The sequence below is a fragment of the Rhinopithecus roxellana genome, chromosome 19 (genome assembly GCF_007565055.1).
Source record: "Rhinopithecus roxellana isolate Shanxi Qingling chromosome 19, ASM756505v1, whole genome shotgun sequence".
In the NCBI taxonomy this organism is placed as follows: Eukaryota; Metazoa; Chordata; class Mammalia; order Primates; family Cercopithecidae; genus Rhinopithecus; species Rhinopithecus roxellana.
In genome coordinates, this window is record NC_044567.1 from 62,142,727 (window position 1) to 62,161,692 (window position 18,966).

General features: G+C 49.6%; 1 protein-coding gene across 6 annotated transcripts in view; it reads left to right on the forward strand.

Annotated features, from left to right (window-relative positions):
• The window catches only part of NUP85 (nucleoporin 85), a 34,811-nt gene extending 16,561 nt beyond the window's left edge, over positions 1 to 18,250 (forward strand). For 3 of the 6 annotated variants that reach the window (XM_030923490.1, XM_030923493.1, XM_030923494.1), the window contains 12 exons: positions 8,010 to 8,144; positions 8,249 to 8,371; positions 8,605 to 8,736; positions 8,961 to 9,067; positions 14,241 to 14,324; positions 14,479 to 14,544; positions 14,735 to 14,886; positions 15,727 to 15,844; positions 15,933 to 16,033; positions 17,140 to 17,291; positions 17,596 to 17,697; positions 18,074 to 18,250. In XM_030923490.1, the coding sequence (XP_030779350.1) occupies positions 8,010 to 8,144; positions 8,249 to 8,371; positions 8,605 to 8,736; positions 8,961 to 9,067; positions 14,241 to 14,324; positions 14,479 to 14,544; positions 14,735 to 14,886; positions 15,727 to 15,844; positions 15,933 to 16,033; positions 17,140 to 17,291; positions 17,596 to 17,697; positions 18,074 to 18,175 (1,374 nt within the window). In that variant the 3' untranslated portion in view covers positions 18,176 to 18,250. Of the gene's footprint in view, positions 1 to 8,009; positions 8,145 to 8,248; positions 8,372 to 8,604; positions 8,737 to 8,960; positions 9,068 to 14,240; positions 14,325 to 14,478; positions 14,545 to 14,734; positions 14,887 to 15,726; positions 15,845 to 15,932; positions 16,034 to 17,139; positions 17,292 to 17,595; positions 17,735 to 17,852; positions 17,930 to 18,073 lie in introns of all 6 variants that reach the window. The other 3 variants (XR_004055047.1, XM_030923491.1, XM_030923492.1) reach the window with 3 other exon arrangements.
• The last annotated feature ends 716 nt before the right edge of the window (positions 18,251 to 18,966 follow it).

The following is an 18,966-nucleotide window of genomic DNA, read 5'->3' on the forward strand; positions in this document are numbered from 1 at the left end:
TCCCCAGGCTGTTGTGCGGTGGCGTGATCTTGCTCACTGCAGCCTCCACCTCCTGTGCGGTCCTACCACCTCAGCCTCTCAAGTAGCTGGGACCACAGGTGCGAACCACCATGCCTGGCTAATGATATAAAAGCAATTGATGGGGGCTGGGGTGCTTACGGGGTTGGATGTAAATGAGCTTGCACATTACTTTGGATTATCAGTTTGGAAGTCAGCATGTCGTATGTGTGTATATGGATGTATTATCTATGTGTTAGATATTTCCATTCGCCTCTGCTGACTGACCCAATTGGGAGGTGGCAGGGAGAAGATTGCTAGTTGACTGGGCTAATGGAAAGTTGACTAAACCTATAAAACCTGAAATTGGGAACAGATTGTGAGGACAAAAAAGAAAAGAAAAGAAAACCTGTAATTCCGCCCAGCACGGTGGCTCACGCCTGTAATCCCAGCATTTTGGGAGGCCGAGGTGGTGGATCACCTGAGGTCAGGAGTTTAAGACCAACCTGGCCAACATGGTGAAACCCCATCTCTACTAAAAATACAAAAATTATCTGGGTGTGGTGGTGAGTGCCTGTAATCCCAGCTACTCAGGAGGCTGAGGCAGCATAATTGCTTGAACCTGGGAGGCAGAGGCTCCGGTGAACTGAGATGGTGCCGCTGTACTTCAGCCTGGGTGACAGAGCGAGACTCTGTCTTAATTAGGGAAAAAAAAAAAAAAGAAAACCTGGAATTCAAATAAGGAGTTGTTACCATTGGGGCTATTTCCAGGCCTCGCGGTGCTGGGAGGTCTCTGCAGGTAAGGGGAGTGCCTTGTTCAGGAAGTAGTGGGCCAGATGCTCGAGTCTCGGATCGATTCGCTAAGGTTTGTTGTTGTTTAGAGACAGGATCTCGCTTTGTGGCCTGGGCTGGAGTGCAGTGGCGGGATCATGGTACACTGTAGCTTTGATTTCCTGGGCTCAAGCAGTCCTCCCACCTCAGCCTCCTGAGTGGCTGGGACTGCGGGCGCACACCACCATGCCTGGCTAGATTTATTTTTTGTAGAGATGAGGCCTCACTGTATTACCCAGGCTGGTCTTGAACTCCTGGGCTCAAGCAGTCCTCCCACCTTGGCCTCCCAAAGTGTTGGGATTGCAAGTGTGAGCCACCATGCCTGGTCATTCACTGAGTATTTATTGAGTCCCTTCTATTTGCAAGGCACCAAGGAGATAACCATGACTAAAACAGGCAAAGATTCCTGCCTTTATAGAGTTTATATCCTGTGTGTGGAGACAGAACAGCAACACATAGGCTAGTACCATGTATCCTGGCACATAGTGAAGTGCTCTGGCAAGGTGCCAAAAAGAGGGGAGGCTGCAAGTGCTGGAGTGGCATCAAAGAAGGCCTCCCTCATGAGAGATTGGAGGTGAGACCTGAAGGAGGTGAGGAGAGCTAGGCTGAAGAAAGCATTCCATATCGCAGGGCCTGCAGATGCTGTGTTCTAGAGCCAGGGTGGGGCAGGAGGGGCTGTGCTGTGTAGGGATGGGTGGGAGGGATGAGTTGGGGAGATAAAGACAGAGAGATACCAGTCTGAGAGGGCCCCCTGAGTTGTCACCGAGACTAGCTTTTTGCAGCCTACATAGCAGGGTGACTAAGAACATGGTCTGTGGTGCCACACTGCCTGGGTTAGCTTTCTAGCTCTGCCTTTTACTAGCTGTGAGGTGGTGGGGGTTTTTTTTTGTTTGTTTGTTTTTTTTTTTGAGACAAGAGTCTCGCTCTGTCATCTAGGCTGGAGTGCAGTGGCACAGTCTCGGCTCACTGCAACCTCTGCCTCCAGGGTTCAAGTGATTCTTCTCCCTCAGCCTCCCAAGCAGCTGGGACTACAGATGCATGTCACAACACCCAGCTAATTTTTGTATTTTTAGTAGAGGTGGGGTTTTACCACATTGACCAGGCTTGTCTTGAATTCCTGACCTCACGATTCACCCAGCTCGGCCTCCCAAAGTGCTGGGATTACCAGCGTGAGCCACCATGCCTGACCTTTTTTTTTTTTTAAAATACGATTTTGCTGTGTTCCCCAGCTGCAGTGCCCAATCACCACTCACTGCAGCCTTGGCCTCCAGGGCTCCAGTGGTCCTCCTACTTCAACCTCCCAAGTAGCCGGGACCACAGATATGTGCTACCAGCACCAGCTAAAGTTTTTTATTATTTATTTATTTGTTTGTTTTTTTGAGATGGAGTCTTGCTCTGTTGCCTGGGCTGGAGTGCAGTGGCGCTAGCTCAGCTCACTGCAACCTCTGCCTCCCTGGTTCAAGCAGTTCTCCTGTCTCAGCCTACTGAGAAGCTGGGATTATAGGCATACACCACAATGCCCAGGTGACTTTTTTTTTTTTTTTTTTTGGTATTTTTAGTAGAGATGGGGTTTCACCATGTTGGCCAGGCTGGTCTTGAACTCCTGACCTCATGACCTCAAGTGATCTGCCTGCCTCCCTCCGTCCCAATTTTTTTTTTTTTTTTTTTTTTTTGAGCCAGAGTCTCACTCTGTTGCCCAGGCTGGAGTGCAGTGGCCCGATCTCGGCTCACTGCAAGCTCCGCCTCCTGAGTTCACACCATTCTCCTGCCTCAGCCTCCTGAGTAGCTGGAACTATAGGTGCCCGCCACCACGCCCGGCTAATTTTTTGTATTTTGTTTAGTAGAGATGGGGTTCCACTGTGTTAGCCAGAATGGTCTCAATCTCCTGACCTGGTGATCCACCCTGCGTGGCCTCCCAAAGTGCTGAGATTACAGATGTGAGCTGCCGCACCCGGCTAACCCAATCATTTTTTATTTTTATTTATTTTTTGAAACAGAGTCTCACTCTGTTCCCCAGGCTGGAGTGCGGTGGCGCGATCTTGGCAGGGATTACAGGCTCCTGCCATCTTGCCTGGCTAATTTTTGTATTTTTAGTAGAGATGGGGTTTCGCTGTTTTGGCCAGGCTGGTCTCGAACTCCTGACCTCAAGTGATCTGCCTGCCTCAACCTCCCAAATTGCTGGGATTACAGGCTTGAGCCACCATGCCCAGCCAAATTTTTTTATTTTATTTTATTTTATTATTTTATTTTATTTTTGAGACGGAGTTTCACTTTTGTTGCCCAGGCTGGAGTGCAATGGCGCGATCTCAGCTCACAGCAACCTCCGCTTCCTCAGCTCAAGCGATTCTCCTGCCGCAAGCCTCCCGAGTAGCTGGGATTACAGGCATGCACCACCATGCCTGGCTAATTTTGTATTTTTTTAGTAGAGACGGGGTTTATCCATGTTGGTCAGGCTGGTCTCGAACTCCCGACCTCAGGTGATCCGCCTGCCTCGGCCTCCCAAAGTGCTGGGAGTACAGGCATGAGCCGCCACACCCAGCAATTTTTTTAGTTTTTGAACTCCTGGCCTCAAGCAATCCTGCCTTGGCCTCCCAAAGTATTGGGATTATAGGTGTGAGCCACTGTGCCCAGCCACTAGCTGTGAGATCTTGAGTGAGCTACTTAATGGCCCTAAGGGTCCTCATCTGTGTAGTGGAGATAATAATACCTGTCCCACGGGGCTGCTGTGATCATTACATTAGTTAAAGGACATAAATGTGGTTGAAGTAGTTGACATGGTTGATGCACAGTAAAAGCTAGTCTTTTACTTCTAAGCCAGATGGGGTGAGGGGGCATTGGAGAGCTAAGCAGAGGAAGCCTGACATCTTACTTAGGTTCCCAAAGGCTGTCCTGGCTGCCATGTTGATACTATACAGCAAGGATGGAAACAGGCCAGTCCGGATTCTGCTGTACTAAGCCAGACAAAAAAGATGGTGGTGGTGTAGGCTAGATATGTTTGAAGAGAGTTGATGGGGTTTGCTGATGGATTGATTTGATGTGGGCATGCAAGAAATAGAAGAATGTGGGAGGATGAGGTTGGTGAGTTGGAGGCAAACTGGTGTTTAATTTTAGACATGTTTCTCTCTTGTGTGTGTGTGGTTTTTTTTTTTTTTTTCCCTGAGACAGAGTCTCTTGCCCATGTTGGAGTGCAGTGGTCGGATTACAGCTCACTGCAGCCTTGACCTCCTAAGCTTAGGTGATCCTCCCACCTCAGCCTCCCAGGTAGCCAGGACTACAAAGGCGTGCCACCACACCCAGCTAATTTTCGTATTTTTAGTGGAGATGAGGTTTTGCCATGTTGTTCAGGCTGGTCTCAAACTCCTGGGGTCAAGCAGTCCACCCTCCTTGGCTTCCCAAAGTGTTGGGATTACAGGCATGAGGCCCCATGCCTGTCCAACATGTTACGTTTTAAGATGCCTATTCAAGATCCAAGTGGAGATGTTGACTAGGCCCTTGAATATACAAAGCTGGAATTCAGAGAAGGAAGTTTGGGCTAGAGTGGAAAAGTTGGGAGTTATCAGTATATGTATGTATATATATTTGTGATTTTTTTTTTTTTTTTTTTTTTTGAGACGGAGTCTCGCTCTGTCGCCCAGGCTGGAGTGCAGTGGCCGGATCTCAGCTCACTGCAAGCTCCGCCTCCCAGGTTCACGCCATTCTCCTGCCTCAGCCTCCCTAGTAGCTGGGACTACAGGCGCCCGCCACCTCGCCTGGCTAGTTTTTTGTATTTTTTAGTAGAGACGGGGTTTCACCGTGTTAGCCAGGATGGTCTCGATCTCCTGACCTCGTGATCCGCCCGTCTCAGCCTCCCAAAGTGCTGGGATTACAGGCTTGAGCTACCGCGCCCGGCCTTTTTTTTTTTTTTTTTTGAGATAGAGTTTTGCTCTTGTCGCCCAGGCTGGAGTGCAGTGCCTTGAATACTGAATTAGTGAATGTTGAACCATTGCTTCTAGGGGAAATACAGGGTTAGGTTCCTGCAAGCCTCTGGTCACATTTTGTTCAACCAGTCAATATATAACCGATCACTTGTTTTATGTATGTTTCTGTTTAGAGACAACTTACTTGACATAATATTGTTGATTCATTAACAGTGAACTCAGGGCCAACAGCACTGTGATTTGTGCCTGACTGAAGCTTATCCAACACCTCCCATAGTTCTTGCACTTAGCAACACTAGAAAGCACCTCAGTACTATACCTGGGGACCCAACAAAATGTACACAAATGAAAAAAAGTAGCATTAACTGCATCACAATAAAGCCTTGTTTAGTGTGTGTCAAGCAACTCAATATTCTTACCACTCCGTACATGTCCATGAATTTTGATTTGAAAGTACCACAAATATTGATTTGGGGGTTACAAATAAATTTTAGTGAGTAGGCAGATTCATAGATAAAGAATGAACTGTGAGGACTATTTGGTTAAGTGTATTTTTATTTTATTTATTTTATTTTATTTTTTATTTATTTATTTATTTTCTGAGACGGAGTCTCGCTGCGTCGCCCAGGCTGGAGTGCAGTGGCCAGATCTCAGCTCACTGCAAGCTCTGCCTCCTGGGTTCACGCCATTCTCCTGCCTCAGCCTCCCAAGTAGTTGGGACTACAGGCGCCCGCCACCTCGCCCAGCTAGTTTTTTGTATTTTTTAGTAGAGACGGGGTTTCACCATGTTAGCCAGGATGGTTTCGATCTCCTGACCTTGTGATCCGCCCGTCTCGGCCTCCCAAAGTGCTGGGATTACAGGCTTGAGCCACCGCGCCCGGCCTATTTTATTTTTTATATTTTGTTTTATATTTTATATTTTTATTTTATTTTTTTATATTTTATTTTATTTTATTATTTTTATTTTATTTTATTTTCGAGATGGAGTCTCACTCTGTCGCCCGGGCTGGGGTGCAGTGGCGTGATCTCGGCTCATTGCCACCTCTGCCTCCCGGGTTCAAATGATTCTCCTTCCTCAGCCTCCCGAGTAGCTGGGACTACAGGCACACACCATCATGCCCAGCTAATTTTTGTATTTTTAGTAGAGACAAGGTTTCACCATGTTGGCCAGGCTAGTCTCAAACTCCTGATCTCAGGTGATCCACCCGTCTTGGCCTCCCAAAGTGCTGGGATTACAGATGTGAGCTACCGCTCCCGGCCTGAGTGTATTTATTTTACATATTTATATTTGAACTGAAACTTTTATGAACCATTTTATTTAATGCATTCTGACATTTTCTATTATTTCAATTTTTTTCCAAACAAAACTTCTTACATATTTATTATTGAACCAGCCTACCAGTGTAGAGCTTATAATCAGAGAAAAACCATTTTCTCAACAAAGTATGTACACCTTTCCAGATAGTGGTGACAGTTTCAGCTTCTTGTGATAAGATGATAGTCTTATGTGCTGCATCTCATGTGTAATTCCTGGCAGACCTAGCTTGGTTCTTCTCCAGTCCCTCCTCTTGGGGTTGTAGCTAACTGTATTAGCAGTTTTTTGTTTTGTTTTGTTTTGTTTTGTTTGTTTTGTTTTGAGATGGAGTCTCACTCTGTCGCCCAGGCTGGAGTGCAGTGGCACAATCCCAGCTCACTGCAACCTCCACCTCCCAGATTCAAGCGATTCTCCTGCCTCAGCCTCCCAAGTAGCTGGGACTACAGGTGCATACCACCACGCCTTGCTAATTATTTTGGATTTTTAGTAGAGATGGGGTTTTACCATGTTTAACCAGGATGGTCTCAATCTCCTGACCTTGTGATCTGCGTGCCTTGGCCTCTGAAAGTGCTGGGATTATAGGCATGAGCCACCACGCCTGGCCCTGTATTACCAGTTTTAATCTGAATCCACTGGGGAATGGGATGATTTTGCTTTTGTTTCTTGGCCAGGAATTCCATGATCCTGAACGTTTTGTGAGAAGATGGTGGGAGAAAGAATCAACAGCACACACCATGATGGTGGAGAAGGGGTTGGGGGAAGCAGGTGGAGGAACATGTTTCTGTTTCATTTATTTTTGAAAAGCTGGGTCTGGGCGTGGTGGCTCATGCCTATAATCCCAACACTTTGGGAAGCCAAGGTGGGGAATCACTTGAGTTTAGGAGTTCGAGACCAGCCTGGCCAACATGGTAAAACCCTGTTTCTACTAAAAACACAAAAATTAGCTGGGTGTGCTGGCATGCACCTGTAATCCCAGCTACTCAGGAGGCTGAGACAGGAGAATCACTTGAACCCGGGAAGTGGAGGTTGCAGTGAGCCAAGATTGTGCCATTATACTCCAGCCGGGGCAGAAAGAGCAAAACTCTGAAGAAAAAAAAAAAAAATCTGGTCACAGGCTATAACGGACTATAGCTGGCTGTTTGAAAAACATGGTGGAAGTGGCAAAGCCATGAGACTGGATGTGATAGGTTACTTCTGGAGGGAAAGAGCCATCATTCTTCCCAGGGCCGACTCAGGGGCAGAAAGAAGCCTACGTGTAAGGAGTTAAAAAGCCAAAGTGTGGCCGGGCGCGGTGGCTCACGCCTGTAATCCCAGCACTTTGGGAGGCCAAGGCAGGCGGATCATGAGGTCAGGAGATCAAGACCATCCTGGCTAAGACAGTGAAACCCTGTCTCTACTAAAAATACAAAAAATTAGCCAGGCGTGGTAGCGGGCGCCTGTAGTCCCAGCTACTTGGGAGGCTGAGGCAGGAGAATGGCATGAACCCGGGAGGCAGAGTTTGCAGTGAGCCGAGATCATGCCACTGCACTTCAGCCTGGGCGACAGAGCGAGACTCCGTCTCAAAAAAAAAGCCAAAGAGGCCGGGCGCGGTGGCTCAAGCCTGTAATCCCAGCACTTTGGGAGGCCGAGACGGGCGGATCACGAGGTCAGGAGATCGAGACCATCCTGGCTAACACGGTGAAACCCCGTCTCTACTAAAAAAATACAAAAATCTAGCCGGGCGAGGTGGCGGGCGCCTGTAGTCCCAGCTACTCAGGAGGCTGAGGCAGGAGAATGGCGTAAACCCGGGAGGCGGAGCTTGCAGTGAGCTGAGATCCGGCCACTGCACTCCAGCCCGGGCGACAGAGCGAGACTCCGTCTCAAAAAAAAAAAAAAAAAAAAAAAAGCCAAAGTGTGGGGTGAGGGGACTGGCCTCCTGCTAGTGCTCATGCGCCCGGATCTCCTCCCAGGTGACCATCTTGGTGCTGCAGGGCCGGCTGGATGAGGCCCGACAGATGCTCTCCAAGGAAGCCGACGCCAGCCCCGCCTCTGCAGGCATATGCCGAATCATGGGAGACCTGATGAGGACAATGCCCATTCTCAGTGTACGTAGGGGTAGCTTTGCTCTACTGGGTCACAGGAGATAGGTGATTCACTAAATGTAAAGGGTTTGGGTGGGATGACATCTCATGGCTGGTCTCTCCCTTAGCCCGGGAACACCCAGACACTGACAGAGCTGGAGCTGAAGTGGCAGCACTGGCATGAGGAATGTGAGCGGTATCTCCAGGACAGCACATTCGCCACCAACCCTCACCTGGAGTCTCTCTTGAAGGTCTGGGAAGCAGTTCAGATTGCATGCATGTTGGCTCCCTGTGGGGGCTGTGGCATCCAGTGCAGCAGTGGCAGAAGCTTGGTCCTCTTTGGATAGGGCTGTCTGTTGCTCTGCCATGATGGTGAGAGCTTTCAGACTAGTTGAAATCCAGTGCCCTAGCAGAGGGCAGGAGCATTATGGAGAAGGTACCCCTGAAAAGAGGACAGAGTTCAGCACAAATGTCTCTTCCTCAGATTATGCTGGGAGACGAAGCTGCCTTGTTAGAGCAGAAGGAACTTCTGAGTAATTGGTATCATTTCCTAGTGACTCGGCTCTTGTACTCCAATCCCACAGTAAAACCCATTGATCTGCACTACTACGCCCAGGTGAGTGAGCTTGGGGTGGGCAAGGGTGGGGGTAGGAGTCCTGGTGGCGCTGTGATGGGTCATTCTCTTTGAATTTGTCCCCGAGGAACAGGAAGACCCTTTCCTTTGGCCCTTAGTGAAAGAACATGGCACCCTTCTCTGAGATTCCTTATACAGCAGCTCTGCCTGTCCCCTGAGTCTCTGCTTCCATCCTCGGGATTGAGTGTCTCATCACCCTTCCACAGTCCAGCCTGGACCTGTTTCTGGGAGGTGAGAGCAGCCCAGAACCCCTGGACAACATCCTGTTGGCAGCCTTTGAGTTTGATATCCATCAAGTGATCAAAGAGTGCAGGTAGGATCTCTCCCACCCCCCACTGTTACCATTTTTAGGTGTGCAAATATCACCACCATCCGTTTCTAGAGTGGCCTGTTCTTCCTTACCCTTCTTTCCTCAGACCTGCTATCTTAGTCCATCTCATGCTGCTATTGCAGAATACCTGAGACCAGGTAATTTATAAAGAAAAAGATGATTTTCTCACAGTTCTGGAGGCTAGGGAGTCCAGGATCAAGGCACTGGCAATGTTTCTGGTGAGGGCTGCTCTCTGCTGCCAAGATGGCACCTTGAACACTGTGTTCTCATGTGGTGGAAGGGCAAGAAGGACAAACTCCCTTCGTCAAGTCACTTTATAAGGGCACCCAGGCCGGGCGTGGTGGCTCAAGCCTGTAATCCCAGCACTTTGGGAGGCCGAGACAGGCGGATCACGAGGTCAGGAGATCGAGACCATCCTGGCTAACACGGTGAAACCCCGTCTCTACTAAAAAATACAAAAAAACGAGCCGGGTGTGGTGGCGAGTGCCTGTAGTCCCAGCTACTTGGGAGGCTGAGGCCGGAGAATGGCGTAAACCCGGGAGGCGGAGCTTGCAGTGAGCTGAGATCCGGCCACTGCACTCTAGCCTGGGCGACAGAGCAAGGCTCCATCTCAAAAAAAAAATAAAAATAAATAAGGGCACCCAATCACATTCATGAGTGAGGAGTCCTCCTGGCCTAATCACCTGTCAGAGGCCCTACCTCTTAATACTATCACATTGGCAAAACTGGGGTTTTAGAGAGGATCCCTTCAAACCATAGCACCTGCTCCCCTGCTTGGCCTGCTACAGGTAGATAATGGCTTCTCCCTGGGTGAGCTTGGGGACTTCCTGGAGGCTTGAGGGCTACCATATACATAACTTTCTATTTTAGGGATGTTTATTTAAAATAACATTGCAGGAAATTACTTTGACATTTAAAATCTAGAAAAAGCCAGTAAGCCTGTTTCTTGGCACCTAATGGACATGTAGTCACCTTATGGGATGGCATGTTCCAACAGTCTCACTCCAGTGACGTGAGCTACTGAACTACCGAGCTTGAGGCTGGGTATTATTCAGAATTTCCAGCCCTCTATCCAAAAGAAGGTGTTCTGTCATTGCACTGAAACTTTAGCAAGGCAGGAAAGGGAGTGCCAAACATAATGAATCAAAGGTAAACCTTTCCAGAACTCTCCACATATGGTAAGTCAGAAAGAATGTCCCCTTCCTTCTTGTGCACCCTGGATGGTGGGCATTGCACTGAAGACCTGCTGGGAAGGGAGGAAGTGGGTAATAGCAGAAGATGGCCTTGATCAGGTGTCAGATTCACTGACCTCAACTGGCTCTTTGTAGATCTGGGCATGGGAAGAGTTTCCTTAGCCCTGCCTGCTCTTATTTTGGCCAAAAGAAAGCCAGGGCTTCAAGAAAATGATTCTAGATTTGGGGAATGAAAAACAAGTTTTTTGTGTGTTTGTTTGTTTCTGGGTTTTTTGTTTGTTTGTTTTTGTTTTTTTTTTGAGACAGAGTTTTGCTCTTGTTGCCCAGACTGGAGTGCGGTGGCGCAATCTCGGCTCCCTGCAACCTCCGCCTACTGGATTCCAGCGATTCTCCTGCCTCAGCCTCCCAAGTAGCTGGGATTACAGGTGTCCGTCACCACACCGAGCAAATTTTTGTGTTTTTCAATAGAGACAAGGTTTCACCATGTTGCCCAGGCTGGTCTGGAACTCCTAACCTCAGGTGATCTGCCCACCTCAGCCTCCCAAAGTGCCGGGATTACAGGTGTGAGCCACTGCACCCTGCCAAGTTTTTTTTTTTTTTTTGAGACAGGGTCTCACTTTGTCACCCAGGCTGGAGCGCAGTGGAGTGATCTCAGCTCTCTACAACCTTGACCTCCTGGGTTCAAGTGATCCTCTTGCCTCAGCCTTCCAGGTAGCTGGGACTACAGGTGTGTGCCACTATGCCTGGCTAATTATTATTATTTTTTTTGTAGAGATGAGATTTCACTATGTTGCCCAAGCTGGTCTTGAACTCGTGAGCTCAAGTGATCTGCCTGTCTCAGCCTCCCACAGTGCTAGGATTACAGGCGTGAGCTGCCATGCCCGGCCTGAGAGTCAAGTTTCGTGTCAGTATTTTCACAGGCCTGTAAACATCGTGGGAAGTCCCTGCATGGAGAAATTAGAATAACTTAACAACACGCAAACACATCATCATTTGGCTTTTTTGGTGTCTCTGCCCATAGTTGAGTATTCCTAAATTTCCTGTCCATTATAACAGTGAATGAATTTCACCAGGGCTTCCTTTATAAGCTGTATCTGAATTTTTAGGAATAAAACAGATTTGAGCAGAACAAGTCTCTTGGATGCAGGGAGTATAAAAGGGGAAAGCGTCCTGCTGTTTCCAGTGGCAGAAGAAAAAGAGAAGTACCAATGAAGAGGGGTGAACAACAACACTCGTGCCGGACACAGACAAGGAAGGGTTAGGCTCACAGTCCCCCAGTCTCGGCCTCTCTCCACCCTCACAAGCAGGAAGGGATCTGAGCTCTGTTAGTGGGAAATCTTGGAGTTTGCATTTCTCTGATGGCGAGGCTACCTCCTATCCTGTTTTGAAAGAGGAACAGAAAAGCAGAGCTTGTCCCAGAAATTGTGAAACGGGCTGAAATGTCTTGAGAGACAGTAGCAGTTTTAGAAGTGTACCCTCCTGGCTCTGGGGAAAGATTGAGTTGGGCTCTTGTGGGCACATGTTTTCTCATGGGATGTATCAGTCAGACCTATGCACACTTCTGGGGGGCAGGGAAGTGTGTCTCTTTCTGGACTTGAGCCCGTGGGCTGCTGGCATGCCTTTTTAAAGGCATTAGAAAGAGGTTTCTTTCTCTTTTTTCTTTCCTGTTCACACCACCTTCATATGAACATGGAGAAGGGAGGTTTCTAAGTGGGCCCCTGATTTACTCCTATGTCAGTAGTAATGCCAGACCCTAAGGGGCAGAAAAGGCAGCCAGGGGATCCTGACTCAGAGGCTGTAGTTCCTCAGCCCTGCTAAAGGGCCAGGGGTTTGTCTGTCAGCGCCTGGCTGGGCATGCTTGACTGTTAACCCCTCAGCTGAAAAGATGGCAGGATTCCTCCACGGGGTCCTCCACAGGGTCCCTTCTTCCCTCCTGGCTTACAGCTTCCTCTGAAGACAGGCCAATTCCTTGCTCTCTGGCAAGAGGAAACAGAGCTGGGGTACACTTCACTGGGAGTTGGGCAAGATGTCGGCAGTTTCCTGGTGCCCTTCAAGTCCTCCAAAAGTATCGAGCTAAAAGGTGACAAGTCTTCCTTCAGTAACCTAAGAAGAGTTCCAGTTTAATGTCTGCTGAATCTAGAATCTTCTGACTTGTTTTTTGGCCCAGCACACAACCTTGGATGCAGGGTGCAGCAGTGTTTGCAAACCTCACACCCCATTTCTAGAATAGCAGGCAGAGGCTCTGGAGCTTTGATTACTCCAGGGCCCCCAACAAGCAAGATGGGGCCTGGGTAAGGAGTTGACAGTGACCTTAGTACAGGACAAACAGCTCATTTGGGGCTACAGTTGCCCAGGGGGGTCACCTTCATCGTAGCTGGTCTTCCCAACTCCACAGCGTTCTCGTTTTCAGCAGAGGGCTACTTCGGAGCTGATAATTAGGCCTTTCCTGCCTTGAATGTTGAGGTTGCCCGCCTGCTCTGCGTCTCGGCTGCTCACTCAGAATCCTTGAGTGAGAGAGAGACAGAGAGTGTGTGAGAGTGTGTGTGTGTGTGTGTGTGTGTGATCTAAGACCTAACTGTATGGTTCAGGCCTGCTGGGCCCTGCAGGGAGACTGTGGTGGCCTTGTGCAGCACTAGGTCTGGTCTCCGTCACTTGTGTTGTGGGCAGAGGCTCTCAGTGCTTGCTGCCTTCCAGCCTGGGAGGCTGCTGGATCCTTTGGGAAGACACCGGGCACAGTCTCAGCCCTTCCTTCCACTGGCAGGTGACTTTCATGCAGGCTAAAGCTTTGGCTCCCTTAGCCTGGGTCCCCTATAGCCTTTTCACTGGCTTCTCTAATGGTTTCGACATAACCATCAGCTATAAATCTGGGTAGCAACTTTCCCCTGGGCCAGCCCACTTTCTGAGTTTTCCCCAGCTTTACTGAGGTGTGATTAACAAAGTAGTATGTATTTCAGGTGTACAACTTTTTTTTTTTAAAGACAGTGTCTTGTACTGTCGCTCAGGCTGGAGTGCAGTGCTGCGATCTCAGCTCACTGCAACCTCTGCCTCCTGGGCTCAAGCCATCTTCTGCCTCAGCCTTCTGAGTAGCTGGGACCACAGGCACTCGCCACCACACCCAGCTAACTTTTTTTTTTTTTGGTGGAGATGGGTTTTTGACATGTTGGCCAGGCTGGTCTCAAACTCCTGAGCTCGAGTGATCCATCCACCTCGGCCTCCCAAAGTGTTGGGATTACAGGAGTGAGCCACTGTGCCCAGCCAAGGTGTACAACTGTTTTGAGAGACGTGTACATTGTGAAATTAAGCTAGTGAGCACATCCGTCACCTCATATAGTGACCCTTTTGGTGTGCGTGTGGTGAGAATATTCAAAAGCTGCTTTCTAGCTGGGTGTGGCAGCGCATGCCTGTAACCTCAGCTACTGGGGAGGCTGAGGCATGAGAACTGCTTGAACCCGGGAGGTAGAGGCTGCAGTGAGTCGAGATCTCACCAGTGCACTCCCACCTGGGTGACAAAGCAAGACTCCATCTCAACTACTTTCTGAGCAATTTTTTTTTTTTTTTTTTTTTTTTTTTTTTGAGATATGGTTGTGCTCTCTCACCCAAGTTGGAGTGCAGTGGTGTGATCTCGGCCTACTGCAGCCTGTGCTTCCCAGGCTCAAGCAATCCTCCCACCCCAGCTTCTCGAGTAGCTGGGATTACAGGTGTGTTCCACCACACCTGGCTAATTTTTGTATTTTTAGAGATGGGGTTTCGCCATTTTGCCCAGGCTGGTCTTAAATTCCTGGGCTCAGGTGATCTGCCTGCCTTGGCCTCCCAAAGTACTGGGATCATGGGCATGAGCTACCATCACACCCGGTCCCATCTCTCTGAGGGATAGGACATGTGGGGTTCTTGCTCACCCCCGCTCTTGTGGGACGCGGCCTCTGCCCTGACTTTCCTTCTTGCTTTGGTGTCTGAATCTGCAGCATCGCCCTGAGCAACTGGTGGTTTGTGGCCCACCTGACAGACCTGCTGGACCACTGCAAGCTCCTCCAGTCACACAACCTCTAGTAAGTGGCCTGGAGGCACTGATCCTCCTTTTCTTACCACCAAGCCCTCGAGGGTGGGGTGAACTGATATGCCTGGAAGGGAGGTTGGGCTTAGGAAGGGGGCCCTGAACAGGGCAGGCCAGGAGTCTTGGTCTTTTGGTATGTTTTATTCCAGTTTCGGTTCCAACATGAGAGAGTTCCTCCTGCTGGAGTACGCCTCTGGACTGTTCGCTCATCCCAGGTAGGAAGGATCCCACGGGTGCAGGCTGTGCCGTGTGCTCTTCAGCATGCGGGTGCCACTGGAGCTTGGACTGTTCTCTCCCAGTTGGCTCCCTGAAGGCTACGGAAGGGTCAGTGAAAGGGAGCTGCAGGTGCCAGTCCCCAGAGCCACGAGGCAGCACCTCACGTCTGTCTTCCTCGAACTTTTGCAGCCTGTGGCAGCTGGGGGTGGATTACTTTGATTACTGCCCCAAGCTGGGCCGAGTCTCCCTGGAGCTGCACATTGAGCGGATACCTCTCAACACCGAGCAGAAAGCCCTCAAGGTGCTGCGGATCTGTGAGCAGCGGCAGATGACTGAACAAGGTGAGCTGGCCCTGCTCCCAGCCTTACCATCTGTGGGACGTGGGAGTCAGGGCAACCTGAGGTCACACTCTGTGCCTACCCCAGCCATTCTCCTCGTCACAAGCCACCCTGGAGAGAGGTGGGGCCGTGGATGCCAAGAGGTAAACTAAGAGATGGGATAATTATTTGGGAGGGACAGGAAAGCTAGGGATCCACTGGAACCGAGACAAAATCTACACACCACCTGGAAAGGCCTGAGCCACCCCTTTTCTCACACACTTGATTCCACGAGGTCAGGGCTGGGGTCGGCGCTATTTCCCTGTCCAGGTGGGTTGCTGTTGCTATCTCAGCCTGGCTCAATGGGGAAGCAGTGCTGGAGGTGGCTCCAGAAAAGCAGAGAGAGTGGAATGAGGATGACCAAGTCTGCCCCTTCCTTTCTCCCCTCACTGTTGAGTGATGTAAACATGAGTTATTACCCTGCAGAGAGACAGTTGGCATGTTCACAACCATTTCTGAAAGCATATGGTATTCATGATGCACAGGAAGATAGGATTTGAGGCATCTGGAGAGGTAGCAGAAGAGCTGACACGTAGGGAGAAACAAAAATCTTTTGCTACCCTTGAAGCCACACACACTCCCAGAGCCAGTCCTGCCGTGACGGGCACTTACACTCTTAGCAGAGAGCCCAGACACTGTTAATCAGCCTGAGTTTCCAGCTCTGTCAGTCCAGCTGCGTTTAGAGCCCACAGAGTGGCTTTGGGGTGGAGTGAGGCTGTGAGGCCACTCTGGTCCCCACAGGGCTCAGGAATGGAGTGATTTGTGGAGTGAAAGCCCGTTCACCTTTTCTTTTCCCTCGCAAAGTTCGCAGCATTTGTAAGATCTTAGCCATGAAAGCCGTCCGCAACAATCGCCTAGGTTCTGCCCTCTCTTGGAGCATCCGTGCTAAGGATGCTGCCTTTGCCACGCTTGTGTCAGACAGGTGGGTACTGCTGGTGTTGGCTTCCCAGGGACTGGGTGGTTGAGGTGGGCCTGAGACTACTGCTCTGATGTCTGGGCTGGCCCTGCAGGTTCCTCAGGGATTACTGTGAGCGAGGCTGCTTTTCTGATTTGGATCTCATTGACAACCTGGGGCCAGCCATGATGCTCAGTGACCGACTGACATTCCTGGGTGAGTCCCTGGGTTTTGTGCCCTGTGCTTTGGACACAAGTGGGTAGTTGGGGAGGTTGGAGGGATCATATCAGACTTCTCCCAGCGCTTCCTTCATATATTCCCATTGCATCAGTGGCCCCAGAAACATCCTCCATCATGTCCAGGATTGTGAGTTTGGCTGTCACATCTCCTTAGTGCCTCCATGTTTCTGTCTGTCTTTTTTTTTTTTTTTTTTTTTGAGACAGAATCTTACTCGCTTTGTGGCCCAGGCTGCCAGGCTGGAGTGCAGTGGCATGATCTCAGCTCACTGCAACCTCCACCTCCTGACTTCAAGCGATTCTCCTGCCTCAGCCTCCCAGGTAGCTGGGACTACAGGCATGCGCCACCATGCCCGGCTAATTTTTTGTATTTTTAGTAGAGATGGGGTTTCATTATGTTGGCCAAGCTTGTCTCGAACTCCTGACCTCAAGTGACCCGCCCACTTTGGCCTCCCGAAGTACGGGGATTACAGGCGTGAGCTACTGCACTGGGCCAGTGCCTCCATGTTTTTTTTTTTTTTTTTTTAAGATGGAGTCTCACTCTGTCTCCCAGGCTAAAGTGCACAATCCCGGCTCACTGCAACCTCCACCTCCCAGGTTCAAGCAATTCTCCCTCTTCAGCCTCCCAAGTAGCTGAGACAACAGGTGCATGCCACAATACCTGGCTAATTTTTATATTTTTAGTAGAGATGGGGTTTCACTATGTTGGCCAGGCTGGTCTCAAAATCCGGACCTCAGGTGATCCACCCACCTCGGCCTCCCAAGGTGCTGGGATTACAGGCATAGGCATGAGCCACTGCACCTGGCCTAGTCAATCTATTTTAATCCATGACTATTGTTGTGTATTTTGACTCTGATGTTTCCCCAGATTTGGCTCTTTGGAGTTCTTCCAAGTCTGCTTTGAACGCTCTTGGTCTGTATCTCATTGGGGCCTATGAGTTTGGAGATAGAAAAAATCTCCTGCTCTGTGCAGCGGCTGGTCTGTGGTTTTTCTTCTCTTGTTTAGGGCCAGGGTGACTTTTGTAGGTGTCACTTGGGCAATTTGGGGGAATATGCACGTTACCTAGTACTCTTGTTTCGCCATAGGAAAGTATCGCGAGTTCCACCGTATGTACGGGGAGAAGCGTTTTGCCGACGCAGCTTCTCTCCTTCTGTCCTTGATGACGTCCGGGATTGCCCCTCGGTCTTTCTGGATGACTCTGCTAACAGATGCCCTGCCCCTTTTGGAACAAAAACAGGTGAAGGTTGCAGCAGGGTGGTTTTCTTTGCTTGTCAGTCCCTGCTGGAGCTTAGTTGTGTAGCTGTTGGCAACGTGCGTGTTTCCTCCCTTGAAGTTCTGCCTGCGCACGTGTGTTCCCCTTAACACCCTCTGGAATTCCAGACTCACACAGGAAACACTGTGTGATTTGAAATGAGGTCTTCCTATACAAAGCACACTGTTGCGAAAGGCATGAAAGGAAGAACGTCCGAACATGGGCCCCTGCCCCAACCAGTGTAGGCCTGGGCTGGGGGCAGCCAAGCAAGGCAGGCTTTCTTCCCTAGGTGATTTTCTCAGCAGAACAGACTTACGAGTTGATGCAGTGTCTGGAGGACTTGACGTCAAGAAGACCTGTGCGTGGAGAATCTGATATCCAGCAGCTCCAGGTCATTTTCACTTCTGGGCTGATGGTTCCACGTGGAGGTGGGAAAAGGCTCCCTGTATCTCAGTCTTCCCCTTCCCTCCAGAAACACTGGCTCCTATGGACACATGTGCCTCTGTTCCCCTTAACCTGTGTCATTCACACACCACCTTCTTTTAGGAGGAAATGAGGGATTCTAGTGTTCTGAGCTCTACATTTTGCTGTTTCCTGTTCATCATTTCCAGTATGGCCCTTTGGTATTGCTTTCTTTTATATTGATAATTTTCTGGAAGCTACTATGAGTGTTAAGTGCTCTCTACCTTTGGATTAGCTAGAACCTTCGGGAGTGTGAAAGGGCTCCTTCCTGCTCTTGTCTCATGCTGGCGCTCTCTGCTTTGCAGGATGAGGACATAGAAACCACCAAGGTGGAAATGCTGAGACTCGCTCTGGCACGAAATCTTGCTCGGGCAATTATAAGAGAAGGCTCACTGGAAGGTTCCTGAGAACTGCTTCATTGTGGTATCTTTGTATGGCAATGTATATAGATTTTTTAAAGGAATAAATGTGTTGCAAATGTAGGTTCTTAAGAGTCCACCCAGGGAGCTTATCTGTCCAGTCTGAACCTGAGGTAATAAGATTAAAAAATGCTTGTTTTATGTTTTTTTTTTTTTTTTTTTTTTGAGACAGTCTTGCACTGTTGCCTGGGCTCGAGTGCAATGGTGCCATCTCAGCTCACTGCAGCCTCTGCCTCCCAGGTTCACGTGATTCTCCTGCCTCAGCCTCCCAAGTAGCTGGAATTATAGGTGCACACCACATCCAGCTAGTTTTTTTGTTTTTTTGAGACGGAGTCTCGCTCTGTCCCCCAGGCTGGGGTGCAGTGGCCGGATCTCAGCTCACTACAAGCTCTGCCTCCCAGGTTCACGCCATTCTCCTGCCTCAGCCTCCCGAGTAGCTGGGACTACAGGTGCCCGCCACCTCGCCCGGCTAGTTTTTTGCATTTTTTAGTAGAGACGGGGTTTCACGGTGTTAGCCAGGATGGTCTCGATCTCCTGACCTCGTGATCCACCCGTCTCGGCCTCCCAAAGTGCTGGGATTACAGGCTTGAACCACCGCGCCCGGCTTTTTGTATTTTTAATAGAGACGGGTTTTCACTGTGTTGGCCAGACTGATCTCAAACTCCTGACCTTGTGATCTGCCCACCTTGGCATCTCACAGTGCTGGGATTACAGGCGTGAACCACCGCACCCAGCCTTATCTTATGTTCTATTTGATGTGGAACTGTCCTCCTGTGCCT